Consider the following 23,844-nt stretch of genomic DNA (forward strand, 5'->3'; position numbering starts at 1 on the left):
AGGCAAAAGAATAATTTGCTGTGTGCTCACTATAGGACTGCATGATCTATTATATAAAGATTCTCATTGGAAAAAAGATTAGATTAGCCTATGAACTTTCAGTAAATGGTTAAATAAGCTCAAAAATTAAGTTTTTGGCTAAATAAGTCCTTATACTTTTTAATCAAAGCCAAATAAATCCACACTTAACAAAATATTTTTTTAATAACAAAATATTATTTTTCCTAATTTTACATTTAAAAATTTATTTTTTAGTTTTAATTAAAATAAAATTTAAAAAAATTGAAAAACATGATCAACAAAAATTATTTAATATTAAAATTATTATTTTTAATATTTTATTATTTAAAAAACCTAAAAAATAATTTTTTTATTAAAAAATAATTTTTTGTTTGGTATGGACTTATCTGGTCTTAATTAAAAATAAAATGCTTATTTGACCCAAAACTTAATTTTGGAATTATTTGGCCCTTATTTGAAAGTACAGGGACTCATTTGATCTTTTTTCTGATCTTCATTTGTTTGCTTGTTTCTGCTTTATCATTGGAATATGGTTAGTTTTTGCTGGTGTGAACTGAAAATTTTAAACAAAAGAAGTTGAGAAAATATGGGAGAAATCTAGAAATTCATATGTTTCTCTCATTACAAATGACAGAATATACAGCCTTTTTACAGGCATGTACAATCAGCATACTACAATCAGCATACTACAATTTGAAATTTGAACTTGATTACACAAAAAACTGAGATTTCATAATTTAAATTCTACTAAACTTCCTATTTTATCTAATCTCCTAATTTCAATTTAACTTGGATTCTAACATTAGCAATGGGTATAATCAAAATACATTGGTAAATTTCATATGAAAAATTTTGCTGTTATTTTTTCAAAGCCCACCTTTTTTTAATTATCAGTGGCTTATCAACTGATTTTAAGATCTTTTGGTAAATTATCACTAGATTTTGAAATATGTTAGTAAATCTCAAAGGAAGAATCCCGCTGTTTTTTCAATTACCAACGGATTTTAAAATCCGTTGATAATTTTTCAAGGGGACAAACCCTCATTTTTTCTTTAAAATTTAGTAATGAATTTACAATCCATTACTAAATTCGTTGGTAAATCGCATATTTATATCTTCAAACACTACCTTTCCTTTTATCGTTTCATTCATTCAATCATTTTCTTTTCTTTTATTTCAATTTTTCTTCTCTTTTCTCATTTCTTTTTTTTTTTCTCATTTTCTTTTCTTATCTTTTCTCTAATTTTCCTTTCTTCTCCTTTATCTCATTTTCTTCTTTTTCTTTTCTCATTGTCTTTTCTCTTTTTTTATCACTTTTTTTTTCTCTCATTTTCTTCTCTTTTCTCTCATTTTCTTTTCTTTTCTTTTTTTTTTCTCTCATTCTCTTCTCTTTTATTTTCTTCCATTTTCTCTCATTGTCTCTTCTCTCATCATTTTTTCTCTCTTCCCTCATTTTCTATCATTTTCTTTTCTTCTCTCTCACTTTCTTACCTTTTCTCTTATTTTCTTCTCTTTTCTATCATTGTCTTCACTTCCATTTTTCTCTCTTCACCCTTTTAGTTTTTACCATATATTTTCATTTTCATTGATGTAATTTTCCCTCATTTCATTACCTCATCTTTGTTTTTTTTTTAAATACCATTTTTTCTTCTCATTATAATGTATTTCTAATAATTATTAGTCATAAAATACAAACAAATTTATCATAATGAAATAATTTTAAATCTCAAAAAATTAATCTAAAAATGATAATAAAATTTATTATTTTTTAATTGAAAATAAGTTTTTTAAAAATTTTTAAATTTACCAATGGATTTAAAATCCACTGGTAAATTTACCAACGTATTGTAATATATATATATTTTTAAATTTTCTATCAATTTACCAATGGGTTTCCAAATTTGTTGGTATTTACCAACAGACTTGAAATCAATTGGAAAAAAATTACCAACAAGCTTCACTGCAACCTACCTAATCCTTTAGTAATTTCAATTACCAATAGATTTTATAGATTTACCAACAGAAAAATCCATTGGTAAATCTTAAAAATCTTGTAGTGATTTGTTTTGACGGAGCACATCTCTATAATTCTTTCATAGAGCACATCTCTCCAACTCTTGAATAGAGCACATCTCTCCAACACTTAATTAATTTCTGGTGCACTTTCTCACCATTTTTCTTCTTTTTGGTGCACTTTCTCACCATTTTTCTATTTTTCTGGTGCACATCTCACCACCAAAAATTAATTTCTTCAAAACAATTCTTCTTCTTCTTCTTTTTCTTGTGCTACATTTTATGTATTTAATGTGATTTCTTCGATGAACCTACAAGCTTTTTGCATATGCCAAAACTTTTTACATTTGAAGCATTGTGGCTTTCCCTTATGCCAACAATCTTTTTTTTCATGGCTAATTTTCTTGCATATGCCACATTGGAGGACACTTCCTTGCAAGTAAATTCTTACCTCCTTTAGAAGATGAGTCTTTCAAGTTGTGTCTTACTTAAAATGCAGCCTCAACAGATTTTTCAGATTTGAGATTGAATCTTTGCTCTTGAGCTTGCAGAGATCCAATGAGTTCATTTACATATAACTTGCTAAGATCTTTTGATTCCTCAATTGTTGCAATTCTTGGCTCATATTTATTTTTATACTAACACCTTATCCACAAACATTTGATCTAAAATATTCTCTCCATAAATTTTCATTTCATTAACAACATTAACTCGCTTTGCAACATAATCTTTAATTGTCTCTTTTTCATTCATCTTTAAGGAATGAAACTCCTTTCTCAAATTTAGCAACTTAATAGCCCTTACCTTTTCTGAACCTTAAAACTCCTCCTGAAAAATATCCCAAGAAAATTTTGCTATTGTTTCTCCCATAGTTCTTGGAAATATTGAATCATTTACTGTTGAATGGAGAAACGAGTGCTTTGAAGTTTTTTATTGATTCTTTCCTCTGTTACTTCAGCTCAGCAATAGTAAGATTGTCTGGAAGTGTAGTTGGCTCATATCCCTTCTCAACTGTCTCCCATAGATCATATGCCATGAGAAAAACTTTCATTTTGACAGACCAAAAGTTTTAGTTCTCCCCTTTGAAAACCGGTGGTGCTGAAAGTGAAACATTTGTAGCCATGTTTCTTTAGAAAAAAAAAACTATGATTTGTTCCCTTAAGATCAATAAAACTCTGATAGCATTTTTTGGTGTAGATGGAAAATTTTAAAAAGAAAAACTAAGAAAACATAGGAGAAGAAATTCAGAAACTCATATGTTTCTCTCATTACAAATAACAAAACATAGAGCCTTTTTATAGGCTTATATGATAAGCATATTACAATTTGAAATTGGAAAATTAAATTTAATTGGACAAAAAGCTGTGATTGATTTCTTACTTCTGAACTAGCTATTAGTTAATGATTACACACATAGATAATTAATGCATTAATTTTACAAATTAATGATTTGCTGGAACTTGCAGTATGAAGTAACATTATCATACTTCAATAGCAGTAATTTCCACAACACTTGCGCATTTACATCAGGCGAAGATTGGTTTCTGCACATTGATCTTTAGATCATCAACTTTTCCATTTCATCACCAAGTTATGATGTTTGATGAAAACTTAACTTCGTTCAAATAAATTAAATCTTAATCCCATTTCAAGTATAATCAATTTCCGTTTTCTATTCAAATCAAGCCTTAACCCTAATCAAATTAGAATAGATCATATGCACCTTTACTCTCCTTCCACCTTGTGTTAGGCTTACTCTCATAAATAGCAAGTTTGAGGTAGGCATAGAAAAATGTTAAAAATATACAGAGTCGTCATGGTTCCCCATAACATTATATTGAGAAATGTCAACTCACTTGTGATGAGAAGGGGGCAAAAAAAAAGCAGAATTATACTGTCTCAAATGTCAAATCTCTAATTGCTGAATGTACCCTCCAGCAGCTTAAACAAGTTCAAAGAAGAATATGATATTAAACACTACATGTTCAAAGAGGGAAAAAGACCCGAAGCAAATAATGACTAGGGCTGAGCAGAATTCGGTTCAAACTGAAAAATTCAACCGAACCGAGTCAATTCGGTTTAATCGATTCGGTTTTAAAATTAAATCGGTTCGGTTCGGTTTTAAATTATAAAAATTTCGGTTATTTCGGTTCAGTTGAGTTTTGAAGAGAAAAAAATTGGTTAAACCGAACCGAACCAAATAGTAATTTATATAGTCAAATCAAATTAAATCGAACCGAATCGATTTTTGAATTGATTTATTTTTGTGAAAAATTTATGAATTATATTTAATTTTATATATATTAATTATTTAATTTCATTGATTAATGGTTATTAGGTTCAAACCAAAGTTAAAATTAGACCAAATAACTTGAAAATCAAGTCTAAATTCAAAAATCAATAAAAAATCAAACCGATCAGTTTAAACCGAACCGAACTGAAATAGAACGGTTCAGTTAGATTCGATTTTTCACTCATTTCGATTTGGTTCGATTTTCAAAATTTACGATTTGATTTTTATAATTTAATTCGGTTCGGTTCGATTCGATTCAGTTTGAACCGTATACTCACCCTTAATAATGACATTCAATAATGGGACTTTTATATTTTCAATTTTTTCTTTTCAGTTGATGATAGGTATCTCTTAATCACTGGATAAAGTACTCGCAGCATTTTATCCATTCACAATAATCAAACACTCGCATTATCTAAGGAATATAGAATTTTCTACCATTTGTACCAATCCTATTGATTATACTTTCAAGTTTTTAGTAATATAGATATGCAATTGATAGTATTAATAAATTAATATAAAAATATATTTTAGATAAATTTTTTATAAAAAAAAATATTATTGATTTTAATAATGCTAATGCAACTGTGCAAAAACTGATTCTATTAATAATTCTAAATAAAGTTGTCAACCCCATATTAGAAGGTAAATAAGGGTATGTGATAGTCAAAAGATAAAACTATGTATAGATTATAGCAGTGTTTAATTTCTCTAAATTCTAATTGAAAACCTATTGGAAATCATGTACATTTTGAAGTACAATAAGATTTTTTTTTTAAATTAAAAAAAGATTTCTTTTTTTGTCTTTATTTTTCTTTTTTCACAAAAATGAAAATTTTAATTGAAATATTATTCTGTTTTTTAAATTGAAAATTTTTAAAAGAAGAAAAATTGTTTAAATTTAAATTTTTAATTTTTTAATATTACAAAATAAATATTAAATTATTAACTATTAATCTAATACTTCAATAGTACACTAATTACTCTATGATCACAAAAATGTACTCATTAAAAAGAAATTAAAAAAAAAAGGTGAAAGGCAAGGTAAAAGAGAGTTGGATAGTCATTGTTGTGAATGACATTGTGCACATAAATGTAGGAAGCATGTATCCTAAGCAAATGTCTAGTCTGACTTGGTCAGTGACCGACGGTATATCGCTCACCTAACAGATTTATGTTCAAGTCCCTATTCCCCTACTCAAAAAGGGTATCCTAAGCAAATAAACAATATGGATAATTAACCTATGTATAGAAAACCCTTTCAAATTCTGATTAAAGATTTCATTTTCTTGATTGTTAATTAATCAAAATCATTAACCTTTTTGCTTAGTGATTACTTTGCAAATGAGTGTGAGAAGGAAGCTAAAACTTGTTGGTTTAGTGTTAGTTAACTTTAAAAACAACAAATAAGTACATACACTTTAGCATATATTCTAATGCTTAATTAATTGAATTGCTTTAATCCCTATTTTAACCATATATGCTACATACATATTTCCAAGGCATAAACATCATAAAGGGAAATCTTTAGGTAATGAGTCATTAAGTGCCGGCAAGGTTAAGATAAGTAATTATTACTTGATAAAAGAAAAAAAGAAAAATTTCCCTTTTGTGTTTCTTGTGTGTCACATTTTCTTTTTCTTTTTTTTTTTACAATTAATTTTGTATACATTAATTAAAAGTTGTTATGTTGTTAATCAAACAAAATTCACTTTGTTGGTTTTTCAATCAAAGTTGTAATTTTTCCGACTCATGTACATGGGTATTAACTCTTGTACATCGGCCTAATTTCTCCTTAAAAAGCTCACTTAAGGGGAGGTAGTTTGCCTGCATCTCCCTTATTCTCGGGTATGAATATTTGGATCGTAAAATTTATAGGCAAAAATATCTATTGGTGAACTAATATTGAAGTAAGGTAGACTTTGATATTATATAGAAAAAATTTATTTTTTTAAAATTAATTTCACATGCATTTATTTTAATTTGTTAGAATAAAATTATGTGTTAAAATTTTGTAAATCAAACAAAATTCACTTTGTTGGTTTTTCAATCAAAGTTGAAATTTTTTCCAACTCATGTGTATGGGTATCAACTCTCCTACATCAATGCTACAATATCAAATGTCTCAAAACAAGTTAAAATTACATGTTGCTCACAGAAATAATAATCAAGAAATCATATGATAACAATGATTGTAATAACAATGATTAATAATTTAATAAATTATGTTTTATCTACTTTTTCAATTATACTTTATATTTGTAAATTACTAATATGGTATGTTAATTAAGAAAAAAAAAAGAGTATATTTCATTAATACTCTTTATATTTATCATGAAAATCAATATATTTTTATAAATTAAAAAATAAATTTAATTTAAGCAATTTTAGATACAAATAATCCAATCAGTAAAATTAAAACTAATGTCACTACAATAAATGTAAGAATCAACAATAAAAATTTTATAGTAATATTAATTTCATTGCCTATAAAACTAACATTCAGCAACAACATGAACAATTATTACTAATAGTACATAAAAAAGATATAGCAGCAATTGTTGTTACCATTAAAATTTTTGACAGTAATAATTGTTACTGTCAATAATTTTTTTTTACGGTAACAACAATTTTGTTGTAAAATACTTACAACCACAATTTTATAGTAATAACATGTAACAATTTATATACTGCTGTCATAAACTTATGACAATAAATTTCATATATTTAATAGTACAAATAAATTTTGAATAAATTACATTATATTCTCTGATATTAAAACTAAATTGTTTAATTTAGCACACACATATTATGTAACCCTAAACCACCATATTGTGTTGACCATTGAACAATTCTTTAAAAGATAAGATGGGTTTTCTTCTTGATTCCTATATACGTCACCCTAAATGAGACGTTGATATAACCTTTCACACTCAGTGACGGGGCTAGAATTTTAGTTTATGAGACCTAATTAAAATATATAATTTATTAATAAATTACTTACTTAGGTGTTAATTGAAGGGATTGAATAACTAATGATGATAACTATTTTATAACTATAAAACAAAATTTATATAAAATTACTATTCAACTCACTTAAAACTTTTTAAAATTTCAAAGTCTCATGCTCATCAAAATTTAATATAATAATAGAAAAAAAATTTAAAAATTACTATTAAATCCTTAAAAATTTTAAAATTTCAGGAGATCCAATGCCCCCTTTGACCCGCCCCCGGCTCCATTTCTGTTCACACTCATCGTGGATATACATAAACTGCTTCGTGTTTTGCATGGCATAAATTGCATAGTGGACGACAACACCAATTGGGATAATGTGATTCGGCCTACCAAAGTTTCAAAATAGGCTCATCATCAAAATAGGTCATTTATGACTAGTTTAGGAAGGTAGCTATTAAGATTCAAAAACTCAATTTAATGTAAGTATTGATCGAGTCTTATTAACTGAATCAACTTATTATTATTGAGATTTTTTCAGTGATGATATGCGAAAAAGGTGAGCTGCGAGTTTGTTCGAGTTTGGACATTAAAGATGTTTAAGAAGGTGGTTAAGTGGCAGTAAAGGTGAGGGGAACGTAGCGGATCAGCTACTATTGAACAATGGATTCAACCTAAAAAAGCCTGGAAAACCCTAGAGAGAATCGGTGAATTCTGAAGCTTTGTTCTGTTGTTTACTGCCAAAATGTGAGCCGTGGTACGGTGTGTGACCTACTTTATTCCTTTTGAATCATGGTCCCGCTGTCTTGTAAACGTAGACGTGGGTGAATGTAAATATATATATAAAAAAAAAACTTATAGCCTCGTGCCAATGCACACTAATCCAGAAACTTGTTTCTTATATTAACTCTTTCTCCTCAAAGCAACAATTTTTAAAACCAATCATTAGTGATTGGGCCAATAATTCAATTCCATAATGCAAAAAATTAGAAATTAAATTTTTATAATATAATTTATATGATATTTTTTTACTAATCTTAATAATCTTGTTGTTTTACATGTATTTTAAAAAAAATAAAAAAATAAAGGAAATAACAAGGTCCACTGTAAATGGGTGGTATCACAAATGGAAGGAATCGATAGACCAACTTTCGAGGTCCAATATATCATAATGATTTTAGCTTTTTGCAACTTTTAATTTTAACAATATTTTACGTAGGCAAGAAAGATAAAACAAGTTTTGTGCCTCTTAAATAAGAAGCAGCTAGATTATTTTATATTTTTGATAAAAAAAATATTATAAGAATAATATTATAATAAACAAAAAAATTAATAAAAAGTATTATTATGATTAGAGATGATAATTAATAAGATACATGTGAAAATTATTTTATTTGAATTTAAATTTAATTAATACTCTTTATATTTGAATTTATTCTAACTTGATTATTATTGTCTAAAAATATTTAAATTTATTTAATTTTATATATTTTAATTAATAATTTAGATAAAAAATATTTTTTATCAATAATTTATATTTTAAAATTTCAAAAATTCTATAAAATAGTTAAATTTTTTATTTATTAAAATAAAATATATAAAAAATTATAAATATTATTATAAAAATATATATTTTATATTTAATTAATTATCTATATAAACAAGCTTAATTAACAAATACTTAACATGTAAAATTTAAACTCACTCAAGCTAATCATAAATATTATTTTTCAAACTCAAATTTTTTTCATATATATTCTATTAGAATTCAGTTAAATTAAGTATTCTCAAATATTTAACCCTTGTCATCCTAATTATGGTGCTTTATTAGTGAAGTAAAAAAAAAAAGATATTTTAATAATTCAGAAAAAAAAAAACAATAGAATAATTATTCTATGACTTTTGCGGGCAATAATTTGCAGGTATGTTAGATGCTAATATGTTATGTCAATAGCTATTTTCTTTGACTTGGTTATGTCAACCACTAAATTAATGTCAAAGAAATGCCTCATCATTGTTTTTTCAAGCTTTTTCCCCTCCAAATTAATATTGTTAAAGAAAATATTAATTGAATAATTTATAATAAATTAAATAATTTATAAAAAAAATATCAAATACCTTTTTCGAAAATAAGAAATATAAGTGTGATTCAGGTATTAAAAGGAGATTTTATTCAATTTAAAAAGTTTTAACTTCTAATATTGTCATTTAATTATTGATATTGTAATATATTTATATCCAATTAACCTATTAACAAAATCTATGAAAGTATCTTAAACTTTAATCCCGGTATTAATGTAATGAAAATGCTTTTAAATATATAGAAGTACGAAAGACGTAATATTTTTTTTCGAATATATAATTAGTCTATTTATATAGTTATTTTTATTTAAAAAAAAACTATAATAAGTATTTAAAAAAATTAAATAAATTCATATACTTTCAATAAACGGTTAAATAAGCTCAAAATTAAATTTTAAATAAAATAAATCTTTATATCTTCTAATTAAAGCTAAATAACTTCATATCTAATAATTTTTTTTTCATAAGCCCTCTAATTTATATTTTTCTATAACTTTAAAAATTTAATAAATATTCTACACATCTCAAAAAATTATAAAATTTACTCTAAAGGGTTTCGATTTTATTTACATATAACTTTTAAAAATTTTAGGATATTGAAATCTCAATTTTGATTGCTTTATCTTTAAACCAAGGCTTTATTGGCAAATATCTCAGAAAATGTGAGAAAATAGCAGTACTCAAAAAACAATTGGTAACAAGTAAAAATAAAAAATCAATGTACTTTTAATTTAATAATATTAGAGTCATTTCTATTATTATAAATTTCGAAATTGAGTTTCGATTAAAATCATTTATTAAAATGAAAAAAAAAATGAGAAGATAGAATTATACAATTAATTAGAGCCATGAATCTTATGAATTTGTAGATCATAAAAATGCCAAAACATATTAAGGAAGAGATGTTGTACTATGTGGTGAAATGTACAAATGATTTGAAGAAGTAGGAGCCAAATTTGGTCTACCAAGATATTCTAAATCTAAGCATTAAAGTGTAAAATTAATTGAATTTGTTTGCAAGAGAATGGAGCCAAATTTGTGTGGGTCAAGTACAACTAACCAACCTAAAATTAATCCTATATTGATAACAACTTAATATTAAAAATTATTAAATTTATACTAATGATCTTACTTTATATAATTAAATTAATAATTACCAAAGAAAACATCCTTATGACAAATCATGATTATATACTTACAACAGCAATATATATATATATATATATATATATATATATATATATATATATATATATATATATATATATATATATATATATACCCTTCTTAAATAATCAATCGCAAAATGTTTAATTTAAACTATGTACTTATTGGGAAAGTTTAATTTAGTAAATTTTTAATTTTTTGTCTAAATTAATTCAAAAGTTTTAATTTAAGCTAAAATTAACCTAAAAATTAAAATTTATGAGCTAAATTTCTCGACTAAAATAAAAAATCAAGAAATTTAATTTCTTAATTTTAAGGCTAAATTTTTATTTTTTAGTTTAAATCTAAAAATCAAGAAGTTTCTTAATTTTTGGACTAAATTAAGTTTAAATTAAAATTTTTGAGCTAATTAAATAAAAAAATTAAAAATAAGTTAAATTAAACTTTTTTAATAAGTACATAGATGTAATTGAACTTTTAAACCAATAATCAATACTTGGTAATGTGTTTAAAATAGTATAATTATGCCATAAATTGAAGAAACCAATAATAAAATTAAAAATATCAACATTTGAGAGTGCTTATGAATAGGTTGTCATTCAATAAATTTATTATTGGCAATGTCACAATGTCTACCAAATCTGCATACCATTGAATCTGCCTAATTGTTTAGGTATCTGCTTATATTTGAATAATTGAATTTGATTGATTAATTATCTGACCAAACTAAATTGATAACCAATCAATAATTAATTTGTTTTAACATTATTAGTTTTATTTATTAATTAATTATACTTGAGAATTTTAATAAAATAAAGAAATAAATTTCTTTTTTATTATATATATATATATATATAGAAAAGGGAAAGTCGAGTTTGAACCTCTTAGATTATTGTGACTATATATATATTTAAACTGCTTAACATTTAAGAATAAAATAATAGAATGCAAATTATATCATTAATTCTAAATTTATTTTTTAAATTAATATTAAATAATATCCTTTTGATTTATTTAATTTTTAATTATATTTAGGATTTAATTATAAGATTCTGTTTATTTTATAGAAATTTTTTTATTTTTTACATTTTTTTAATATTCATGAAAATTATTTTTATAGTTTGAAAGAAAATTAAACCATTTTAAGAAAAATGACTTTTCTTTTTCTTGATAAAGAAAGTCATTTTTTAAAGTTTAATAATTTTATTAAAAATATAAAAATTTTATTAAAAATATAAAAAATTTTACATATATATAATATAAACACGTATAATTAATTGAATATTATAATTAAATAATAAAAAAATATTTTCATAAAAAAATATTTTTTTTGTAAAAATTATTTTTTATAAATAAATAAAACCTAATTTTTCTTTTTAAAAAAAGGAAGCAACTTGGCAATTGGGTTGGCTAAATTATGGCCACTCTCGAAGAAAAGCATAGTTTAAGAGCATCAAAATTCCACACTAGAAAGTCTAGTGAGAAATTTTAAGAAAAAAGAATTTCTGTGTCTTTTTGAAGAAGGTGGCGTAATTGGGTCCACTTCCAATATCTACCACATGGTCCATGGCCAAGAAAAAATAAAAAAAATCAAATAAATAAATAAATAAAAAGAAAATGAGTAAAACAAAAAATAATAATAAATAAGAAGAGAAGACATCACAACTGCTTGTCTATCTTGGAGATTATGTGAGCCCTTTTCAGGTAGCCGACACTCCATCCATGACACCCTCCAATCCCATTACTCTGCACATGCACCCATTTACATTTCTATACATATAATTAATTCTTAGTAACTTTTTTTAATAAATACCACTCAACGGATTAAAAGTAAATTAATTAATAAACTTAATTTTTTTTTTCAATTATTTTAGTTTTAATTCTCTGTTAAGATTCCTCTCCTGTTCCTGCAAGGAAGAATTCACTAATTCAGGAGAGTGGAGACCCCTTTGCTTATTCCTTGTCCAACCTGAAACTCTTTTTTTAAGTCATTCTGCAGTGAATTTTGAGCTTTGTTGAACATTCAATCCAAGCAAGCTCAAGTGGGTCAGCTTTTTTTTTTTCTTTCTTTTTTATTTAACTCATTAAAATTCTTGCATGTTTGATCTAGGGGTCTGTGTCAGTGACTGACAAACTTTCTCTCTCTTCCACTATGGATTGGGTAATATCTATCACGAAATAAGCCTGGCATCAATTATTTCCTTACCTTTTTCTCTGATTCCTGCAAGTTTTCAGCTCCAATATCATACCATATTGCAAGCATTTTTCTCAAATTCTTGTTTGTGTTTTCCCTTTCTTTTCTTTATCTTCGTCTGATAAAAAAAAGTTTCCTTTTCTTACTAAAATGGATTGGCTTTCTCTTTTGGCTCTACAATAAAAACCCAATTGATTTTTTTTCCCAAAATTTCTTGGTTTCCAGTCTTGGGTTTTGCATTGAAATTGCTCTACATTTGTCTTTTTGTTTGTTGCATAAAAGGTCGAATACCATTATCAGTTCCAGACTAGACTGGGTTGTTGAGTATTTGGTTGTTCCTGTCCAAGCTGTACACCATTATTACTACCATATTATTGAAAACATTTTATTTATTTTCTGGGTTGTGTTTATAAAATTAATTTATTTTCTTAATATAAATTTCTTAAGCTCTATGATTATTGCATTTTCTTGATTCAAAACAGATGGTGCTTGTTCTGTTTTTTTTTTTTTGTCGCTTTTCATTAAATTTAATCACCATTATTAGTTTCATAAGCTTAAGCATCTTCCAGTCTGAATCTTGAGCTTTCTACTTCTCTCTTTTGAATCTTAGGAGATTAAACCCTTTTTTGGATACAAAAAATTGTCATCTGGGTCTAAAGTGTAATCCTTTCTTTCCTTCTCTTCTGTTGAAGTCCATATCTTTGATTCCTGGTTTCAATCTGGGTATTGACCAAAACCTTTCCTTTCTACTATTTCATCCATTTATCTCTACTATTTATATATCAAACTCAACTTCTCCATCTGGGTATATCAGGCTCATGCAAATTGAAGGTCTCTTAAGAAATGGCCAATCTTGTTCCCGGAGTGCTCCTCAAACTTCTGCAACACATGAATACAGATATAAAAGTTGCTGGTGAGCACAGGTCATCTTTATTGCAGGTGGTGAGCATTGTACCAGCACTAGCAGGAGGTGAGCTATTTCCTAACCAAGGGTTTTATCTCAAGGTATCAGATTCATCTCATGCCACTTATGTATCTTTAGCTGATGAGCATGATGATCTAATTCTTAGTGATAAGATCCAACTGGGTCAATTTATTCATGTCGAAAGGCTTGAATCAGCCTCACCAGTCCCCATTCTTAGAGGTGTTAGGCCAGTCCCAGGGAGGCACCCTTGTGTAGGGAGCCCAGAAGATATTGTAGCAACTCACTCTCTTGGGTTTCTCAATAATAATGATGATTCAAGTTCAGGTTTAAAACATTTAGAGAAAGTGAACTCACCTAAGAAAGGGTATTCAGGAAGTAGCAATATAGGAGAGAAGGTGAAATCATTGGGGGTTAGACTGAATGGCAATGCGAATAAGGATGATTTATCAGATAGGAAAACCTCTTCTCTGAGCAGGACAAAGTCTCAATTGTCAAAACCTACACTGAATTTGGATTTGAAGAAGGACACTTTGGCAAAATCGAAATCTTCAAGTTCAAGGTCGATTCCTTCCTCTCCAACAAGTTGTTATTCGCTGCCCACTTCATTTGAGAAATTTGCTAATGGGGTTAACCAGCAGGCGAAGATTAAGGGGTCAGATAAGGGATCTACTAAGTCAGGAGTAGTGGAAAAGTTAAGTTCTGTTCGCGGGGCAAGTCCAACTGCAAAGAGGGTACCAGTTATTAAGAATATAGTTCAAGGGATTGAGATGGGTGCTAAAGCATTAAGGAAGAGTTGGGAAGGGAATATGGAGGTGAAGCACAGGGAGAATTCAAAATTAAGGGCTTCTAAACACAGTCCGTATCCTGAAGCTCGGAGTATTTCTGTAAGTATAACCATTAATGACATTGACATTCAGTGGAATGTGATTTGGTTGAAATGCACCTAAGTAATCTGTTCAGTTTACATATAAACTGTGTCATAATTTTGGACTATGGTTTGGTTAAGCCTAATTTTATTCTATATTAATCATTGGATTTTTCGATCTTCTTAATTGGACATTCATGATTTTATTCTATAAGTTGTTATTCTATATTAATCATTGTGATCTCTCCATGTTATGATCATTCTCCTAAAAGTCTTGAATGTCTTTTGCGGCTTTCTGGATTCTCCAGTTCAGTTTTTGTTGGATGTTGCCCAACTTTTCTTGAAGTCAAACTACTAGGTTCTACTTCTAATGCAAATTTATTTGGCAGGCTCCTAGAAAAAGCACGTCAACCAATAGATTGACATCTAAAGAGGACAATAAGACCCAACTATCGGCCAAATCATCTAAAGAGGAGAATAGAAATCCGGTATCTACAAAGAAAGTTGTTGCAAATGGAAATTTGGATGGTCAAGAGAAGTCAAATAAGCAAAGACCATCTATTGGAAAAAAATCATCAGGAGATAATGATGGACTTCCAGGAAACCTGGTTAAGTTTTCAATAAATAGCAGGAAACTGCCTGAGGGAAGCATTTCATGGAGTTCACTACCCTCTTCTGTTGCTAAGCTTGGAAAGGTAAAAGCTCTATGATGTAGTTGACCTTGATAAATTCATGATCTTTTTTTTTTTCCTTGTTTTACTTTTTCTTTTCTTTTCTTTGGGGGTTGGGGGTGAGTCAAATAAGTTTTTTTTTTTTTTTTTTTTTTTTTCCGCTTTTCTTTTCTGAAAGGGACCCACTTGTTGAGCATTAAAACTCTAGTCTCTACTTGGTTCCATTTAACTATTCTCTAATATAAAATAGAAGCACAAAAAGTGTGCAGAATTTAACAATATTAGATGAAATAACTAGCTAGAAATTAGAATGTGAAACGATATTAGCAGATTGTAGTCATAGATGTAATGTAAATTTTGTGCATCCTGGGGGTAACTGCTCTTTGTGCGCAAGCATCATGCTTTTAGCTGTTTACCCATTTTCTTGGGAGCACAATGTAGAAGTCATTGTCTCAAATTAATACCACAAAAGATCATATGGCAATGGAACATTCTTTCTATATTAGCAGCTTTCTTTTAGTTGATCAATGGCTTTTCCTCATAAATTAACTAGGACAAGGAGTTCCAGTTGACTTTCTGCACTGTTGGTACATAAATTATTTTGGTTGTCAGGAGCCAATTTTTGTAATTCCATGTGCACTTTATTTGTAAGCATTTCATTCATTTGGTTTTCTGGTCTTCTAAAATTTATGTCAAGTTCCATGCCGTCTTTCCATTTTCTCATTTTTGTTTACACATTTATTATTTCAGGAAGTTATGAAGCTTAGGGATGCTGCACAGACAGCAGCAATAGAGGCTATGCAAGAGGCTTCTGCTGCAGAGAGCTTACTTCGATGTTTAAGGTAAGATAACATAAGCAATAAATAATTACTGGCAATGAGTAGAAGTATTTCAATTTGGTTTGAACTAGGACAGTTCTGATTTCCATTGTAACTTATAGTTAGTATTTAAGTGTTTCATATAGTTTTCTAGTATTTCTTGAGCCAGATTCTGGGCCCTGCAGGCTAATTCATCAGTCTTCTATTTGAATGTGGAACTTATTATTTGTGGTTTCTCAGTGATAGTATGGCATAAGGATAAAATCTAATCTAAGTAGTTCTATTATGTTAACATATATTTTTTTTCAATGATTGTAACATAGTTTCTAATTTGAGGAGTTTCAAGTGCAGTCTCAAAAGTAACAGAATCCTGGTTTGTTGAGATGCTTTGATTGTTTGAGCATTTACAAAGGTTAGATTGAAGCATGTCTGATTTCTATGTCTTTACAAGAAAAGAAAAATTTTAAAACAAATGGATCTGTTTTTTGGGAGTTGAATTGAGAACAGTGATATTTTCCAAGTTACTGAAATTAGAAAGCATTTTCATGTTTTTAACATCTTGACAACAGTAAAGCTATCTGTATTAGATGTGTTTAAGGAACCATTATGCGCCTGTACTATCAACTGGAACAGTTTTTTTCATATTTCACTGTATCAGCTTGGATAAACTTTTAGTTAGTCAGACACCTTTGAGAATCAACATGTGCTGGCCAATTTGTTTTGATTTGAGATTGTCACATCAAACACTTTTGTATATGTTGATTATTTCAGATCAAATGAATACTATTATTAATTTATTCAAGGGATTGTTAATAGTTTAGCTTTTGTTGCAGTTTTTTATATGGATTTATTTGTAATTGCGAGGATCCAAGGTACATAGTTTGAAAGAAATCAAAGAACTAAATATGAAGTTCTGGTTGTCATTTGTAGTTTGAAATTGTGAGTTTGTGTTATTCTCAATGCAATGTAGCAAGCCGTCCATCAATTTTCTATATTGAACTGCAATTTATAAAAAGTAAAGAATTAAGAAGCAAACTAGAAAACAATATCTGTTTACCACTTTTTTCTAATAATCAATTACAATTCAAAATATTTGTCTCTTCAATCGTGTTGAAATTGAGGGCCAAGGAGTATGGATTAATAAACAGGCAGGTCTCCATACTGAACTAGGCTTTCCATTACCAAAATAGCCTAAGCCATTTTGGTTTGCCAACACTTAATTGGCCTTTAATTTTCTTGTACCCTGCCGATATGGGACTAATTCCCACAAACCATATATTCCAACACTCCTCCCTGAAATACAACTGGTTCGGCTTAGACTTCACAGGCCCAGTTATCACTTGGCATTATATGGGATTGCTAATCTAACTTGGGTCTGGCTCTCCATGTCTCTGCCCTCAAGGTCTAGTTCACTGGGCTAGTCCATGGATCCACCTGAGCGTAGCTTGATTAGCTCAGCTCATGGGTCTGGCTCATTGCTTTTGAGCCCAAAATCTATGGCCGTTGGGCCTTACAACTCCAATACCATGTTGAAATCGAAGGTCAAGGAGTGTGGATTAATAAAGAGGCAGTTCTCCACGCTGAATTGGCTTGAAACTGGGCTCTCCATTACCAAGCCATTTTGGTTTGTTTTGTCAATACTCATATGCCCTTTAATTTTCTTACACATTGCCAATGTGGAACTTCTTTCCACAAACTATGTGTTTCAACAAATTGCATTACTCTTCCTTGGATAAAGAACAATGCTTTTTTCAGTAAGGCACATAGTTTTGTGAATCATGATACTAGGCATTCTTGGATTTTTCAGTTAGTTTTTTGAAATGAATGAAATATTTTGCCTGCTTCAGCATAGGTTGGGCTGGGTGCTCTATTTAACAGACCATAAACTATGCCATGCTTTCCTGAATAGGGAATCAAAATATCAAGGATATTTCATACATAACTTAAGTGTTCTCGATAGGTGCTCAATAGTTTCATGATGAATTTTTTAATGCATTAAAAAAAAAAAGTTTTCATGACATATGCAAGGTCTGAAATGCAAAGTGCTAAGAATTTTGGTTGCATATATGTTGTTTCTCTTTTCCAGTTTCATTAAAAAAATGCATTGTTTATCAGTTCTAGAGCTTTTTAACTCTTCCTTTCTTTTCCTCTTTCTTCCGCTTTCAATTGACTGCTTACAAGTCTAGGTGTTTGCTTGCTTTATGCTTTATTTTTGCATTAGAATTTTTGTTTGTGAATACTCAAAATAATCTTTCTCATTAGAAGCTTGATGGAGAAATATAGAGATGGGAAGAAAGATCTACACATGGTTTTTATTGATTTGGAGAAGGCTTATGATAGTGTTCCAAGAGAGGTCTTATGGAATGCGTTAGAACAAAAGAGGGTATCTATTAGGTACATACAAGTATTGAAAGATATGTATGAAGGAGCAACTACTATTGTGCGCACAGTGGGAGGGGACACAAGAGATTTTCCGACCTCAATTGGATTACACCAAGGATCAGCCATAAGCCCTTACCTTTTTACATTAGTTTTAGATGAACTGACGAAACATATACAAGAGAGTATTCCTTGGTGCATGATGTTTGCGGATGATATTGTTCTGATAGATGAGACACGAGAAGGAGTCAATAGGAAGCTAGAACTTTGGAGAAGTACTCTAGAGTCAAAGGGTTTTAAGTTAAGTAGAACGAAGACAGAATACATGCATTGCAAGTTCAGTGAAGGCCAAACTGGTGATAGGGAAGGAGTTAGTTTGAATGGAGTGGCATTGTCCCAAAGTAATCACTTTAAATATCTAGGCTCAGTCCTTCAAGTAGATGGGGGATGTGAGGAGGATGTTAGTCATAGGATTAAAGCCGGATGGTTGAAGTGGAGACGTGCCACGGGAGTTTTATGTGATCGTAAGATTCCCAATAAATTAAAAGGAAAATTTTACCGTACAGCCATACGACCGGCTATGCTATATGGTAGTGAGTGTTGGGCACTGAAAGAGTCGTATGCATCTAAGATAAGAGTTGCAGAGATGAGAATGTTAAGGTGGATGAGTGGTCATACTAGACTAGATAAAGTCCGTAATGAAAGTATTAGAGAAAAGGTAGGAGTGGTGCCAATTGAAGATAAGTTGAGAGAAGGGAGATTGAGGTGGTTTGGTCATGTGAAGCGTAGACATACGGAGGCTCCAGTTAGACAAGTAGAACACATTAGGCTAGAGGATAGAAAGAAAAAAAGGGGTAGACCTAAATTGACTTGGAGGAGAGTAGTACAGCATGACTTAGAAGCATTACACATTTCTGAGGATTTAACCCAAAATCGTTCAGAGTGGAAAAAGCGAATCCATATAGCCGACCCCAAATTTTTGGGATAAAGGCTTAGTTGAGTTGAGTTGAGTTGAGTGCTGATTATGATGTACTTTACATTATCCATAATTTGCAACTACTCCCATAAGATTGTCCTGTCCTATCTATTTATGTAAATCTATATATGGTTAAAGTATTTGAATCTGCCTAATGCATAAATATGCACCTGCACTCTATTGGTTTGGTTGCTTTGCACCTTGTACCTTTTTTTATTCCCATTACACACTTTATAATTTTGCATAACATTCAAGTGCTTATTGTATAATTTATGTATTTCGTTATTTTACTATTTCTGTCTTTATATCTTTCTCTCTTCCTTGATTGTTTTGAAACTAAATGAATTTTTTAAAAATAAAGTTAAAATCCACAAAAACTGTTTAAATGTAATGAAAGTTTTAAGTGTGTGACAAGACAAAAAATAAAGTAGAGGTGTATGATGGACCTGGAAAAATGTACAGGGTGAAAAATGACCAAACCTTCAAAGTTTGAGCGTGAATTTATGTATTAGGCCTATTTGAATCTATAAGATTGCACACTTGTACTAGGCTACTAGCATAGAATTGCTGCTTTGCTAAAGTAATTGCTATGGATTTTCTGAACTCAATGTAGAGTTAACTTTTTGATGTTCAGTATTATCCCTCGTAAATTTGTTGTTGGCAAGTTTCTCCTCCCCCTTTCCCCCTGCACCTTAAAGTACATAAACAAGTTATGGTACTCTCTTTCTTTTGTGATCCGTTGTCCCAAAAAAATCTTCTTCCTCTCTCTGTCTGTCTGTCTGTCTCTCTCTCTCTCTCTCTTCAAACAGAAGAGAGGAGGAAGGGGATGGTACGGGGCATTGGGAGGCATATGTATCTATTATTTATTAGTAGTTGGAATGACTTCACTTTCTTTATACGATTTCAAGAAATGCCTTAACCCTCCTTCTTACTTATCCACTAATTTCAACTTGCTTGATTTTATCTTGACATCATGTGCTATGTGTAGATGAGCCTTCTTATATTATGGAAAGTAGCATGTTATTAATTGCAGTTTATGAATATTCAAAGTTTTCTTTTACAGTTATTAGGAACCTTTTCATACTACCTTCTGCTTATTCTTCCAGAACAGAAGTGTGAATAATACTATCCTTTAGTGCTTATGGATTATACTAATTATTGACAAGTTTTTTTAATTTTATCAACTAGGATCAATCATGTAGCATAACAATAATATCCTGTGTAGTATTCCATCCGTAATCATCATTAAGTAGGTGGTGTCGATATTGTGATGGAGCCAGCGTGTTCATTGGTTGATAATTGTGAATTGATGTGACAAAAGAAAAATAACATTGAGATGACCTGTCAGCTTATCAAATTGTTCTATGCCAACTTCAATTCCCACTTTGTATTGTGAAGGGAGGGAGAGTTTACAATCATGCCATGTCAACTTACAGTTATCACCTAGTGGGTCCCTTTATTGACTAAAAGAGGTTGTAATTTTGTTACACTTAGATTAAGTGGATGACCAAATTGATAAAATCTTATAAAAAAATGGCTAGCAGTTTAAAACATCCTTGTACAGTTTTTTTTTTTTTTTTCATTAGGCATAAATACTTTTCAACAAGAAGCATTCTGCCAATCACTATAGCTATACATCATACTATGCAAACAAGTGTTTTGAAAAGGGCCCAGAACAGATGGTTGGACCAGTTTTAATGGAAACTGGACTAACAATTGGTTTTGTTTAGTCTTTTATTTATTTATTTATTATTTTTTTTTGTACCTTGAAAATAATAGCCGAAGAATAGATTTATTCTCTAGTTCTATCCCTTGCATAAAATTTTAATAAATTTGAATGTGTGGATGAGTATAAGATGATCTTTATGCTGCGATTTAATTAGTAAGAATGGGGACTCCTTTATATGCTTGCACTTAAGACCTAAAGTAATTCTGAACTCTGAAGGGTGTCTTTATTTTATGTTTTCTCATGCCCCTTATATGCTTCATTTTTTAACATATCTACAGTTTGGTTACAGTATTGCGTCTTGACTCTTTTCCCTCTTTTTCCTTTCTTCTTGAAGCATATACTCTGAGCTAACTTCCTCTGCTAAAGAAGATAACCCACAACCTGCTGTGGAGCAGTTCTTGACCCTCCATGCAAGCTTGAACAATGCTCGCTTGGTTGCCGACTCTCTGTCTAAAATTATTCCGGTTGGTTCATGTCCAGATTCTGATCACAACCCATCAGAAGAAGTGCTAAAGGTCACATCAGATAGACGCAAACATGCAGCCACTTGGGTCCAAGCTGCATTGGCCACCAATCTGTCATCCTTTTATGTATTTAAAAAAGAAACAACTTCAGCTTCCACTCAAGGCCAAAAGACTTCCAGTGGTAATCAACCCATATTAGTCCTTGAAAATTCTTCAAAGAATGCATCAGCAAAAACTCAAGGGAAAACCCGTCCATCTGTTGGCTCCAAGCTTGTAGCAACCGGAGCTTTTCGCAAAGCAGGGGATACCTCTGCCATTAGTCAGAAGATGCCGCCCCAACCTCCACCTGAGTGGATCAAAGGAAGTGGCCTTGATGAGGCTGTGGACTTGGCTGAAATGTTGCAGATGGAGTCCCAAGATTGGTTCCTGGGATTTGTGGAGAGGTTCTTGGATGCTGATGTGGATTCCTCAACTTTGTCAGATAATGGTCAAATAGCAGGCATGTTGACTCAGCTGAAGAGTGTGAATGACTGGTTAGATGAGATTGGTTCAAGCAAGGATGAAGAAGAAACACCCAATGTTTCATCAGAGACTATCGACAGGCTTAGAAAGAAGATTTATGAATATCTTCTTACGCATGTTGAATCTGCTGCCGCTGCATTAGGCAGTGGATCACAATCATCACCAAGGCTTCAAAGCATAGACACGAAAACAAAAAGGTGACTTGATTAATTTCCACCTTGTCCTTGTGAAATGCAGCATTGGTGATGCATATATGATAACAAAATTCTCATTATACTTGTGTCCTTAACCAACAAGTGGGCTAAGGACTTGAGATGTTCTAATTTATGTACATAAATCCTACATGGGTTTGAGGTATAGATGGTTGTCCTTGTTAACTGTGAAAGAAAGCATTTAGATCATTAGATGTGAAATGTAAGGAATTTTTCTTTCAAAATATTCTCCTTGGCATTTGTTTTCTGAAATTATACATTATACAAATTGAACAGTTTGATAAGCAGGAAAATGAGATTTTTCCTTGTTGAGAAAGAATGTGTGTGAAACTCTCATATAGAATACCAACTGTTGTATTTATTTCTTAATTCTGATCATTATATTTTGCATATTTTTGGTTATCAAATGGCTCAGGACAAGAAATAGCAAAGATAACATTTTATTTACAAGTTGTCTGATGCTTAGTGTTTGTGTAGCTAGTATTCTCAGCATACAAGGACCAAGTAGTCTCTTCCTTTCAGAATGAGATATAGTTTGTGCATCCAAGTCCCCATAATGCCAAACTCCCACCAGGGATATGCAATTTAGCTGTAAGGCTAAAGGTTAGTTGTGAGAAATTTTAGGTTTAGTGACTGTTTGGTATTTAAGTTGGAGGGTCAGAATTGCTTTTTAGGGAAAAAAATCATTTTAAATGTTGAAAAAGTTATTTTGTTATTTTAATATTTTTATGATTAAAATTTGTTAGAAGTGTACTTTGTAAAGAATTTTGTATGGTAAAGGTTTCCTAGCCTGCAAGGATTCCTAATCAGTATATATCTCCTATCTAACATAGGATTCTTTGTATATAAACACTCATGTACTGTCATGAAAATTAATAAGAAAAAAATCAACTTTTCCTTCATGGTATTAGAGCATCCCGTACCTTAATCCCGAAAAAATTTTTTTTTCTTCCCTGTTTCTTCTCTATTCTTTTTTTTCGAAACCAAACTGCCTCACAGCCAGTCTCAGAAGGAGACCGAGGTGCTGATCGGCCATCCCTGAAAGTCCGGTGACCGGACTTAGAGCTAGTGGCCTTCACGCTCCACTTTTGTTTTCTGACCCTGTTCCACACGCCGACGCGTCATCACGCGTGTACTATTTTCCAGCAACGTCTGGCTACCGCGCTTAGTTTCCCAGCATCGCCTCGACTCGGGGATTCCATTCCCATGGGTGGTGGTTTAGTTTGAAGTGTTTTTCTACATCACCAAAGTTAAAAATCGTTCGGCTGTTCTAATTTTTGAACAGTTCAGGTTCTATTTCAAGGAATACTCTTATTACCAAGCTTTAGTGAATTTATTTGTTGATTAGGTGGTATTGATACTTATTAAATCTGCTTTATTAGAAAAAAAGGGACATAGTTTCATTTAATGGCAGACAATAAGGCTATTGTGTCAGATGTGATTCCAGTGATGAGTAAGATCACGGAATACAAACTTAATGATTTAAATTATTTAGAATGGAGTAAGACTGTCAAGGTTTATTTGCGAAGTATTGATAAGGAAGATCACCTTACTATGG

At 30.0% G+C, this 23,844-nt stretch overlaps 1 protein-coding gene across 1 annotated transcript; it reads left to right on the forward strand.

Moving 5' to 3' along the window:
- The first annotated feature begins 12,308 nt into the window (after positions 1-12,308).
- On the forward strand, positions 12,309-22,541 carry LOC110659054 (uncharacterized). The gene is made up of 5 exons (XM_058148468.1): positions 12,309-13,448; positions 13,540-14,534; positions 14,905-15,210; positions 15,937-16,028; positions 21,423-22,541. The coding sequence occupies exons 2-5, from the start codon at positions 13,569-13,571 to the stop codon at positions 22,273-22,275; spliced, it is 2,217 nt and encodes a 738-aa protein (XP_058004451.1). The 5' UTR covers positions 12,309-13,448; positions 13,540-13,568; the 3' UTR covers positions 22,276-22,541.
- The last annotated feature ends 1,303 nt before the right edge of the window (positions 22,542-23,844 follow it).

This window comes from Hevea brasiliensis, chromosome 6 (assembly GCF_030052815.1).
Source record: "Hevea brasiliensis isolate MT/VB/25A 57/8 chromosome 6, ASM3005281v1, whole genome shotgun sequence".
Classification (NCBI taxonomy): Eukaryota; Viridiplantae; Streptophyta; class Magnoliopsida; order Malpighiales; family Euphorbiaceae; genus Hevea; species Hevea brasiliensis.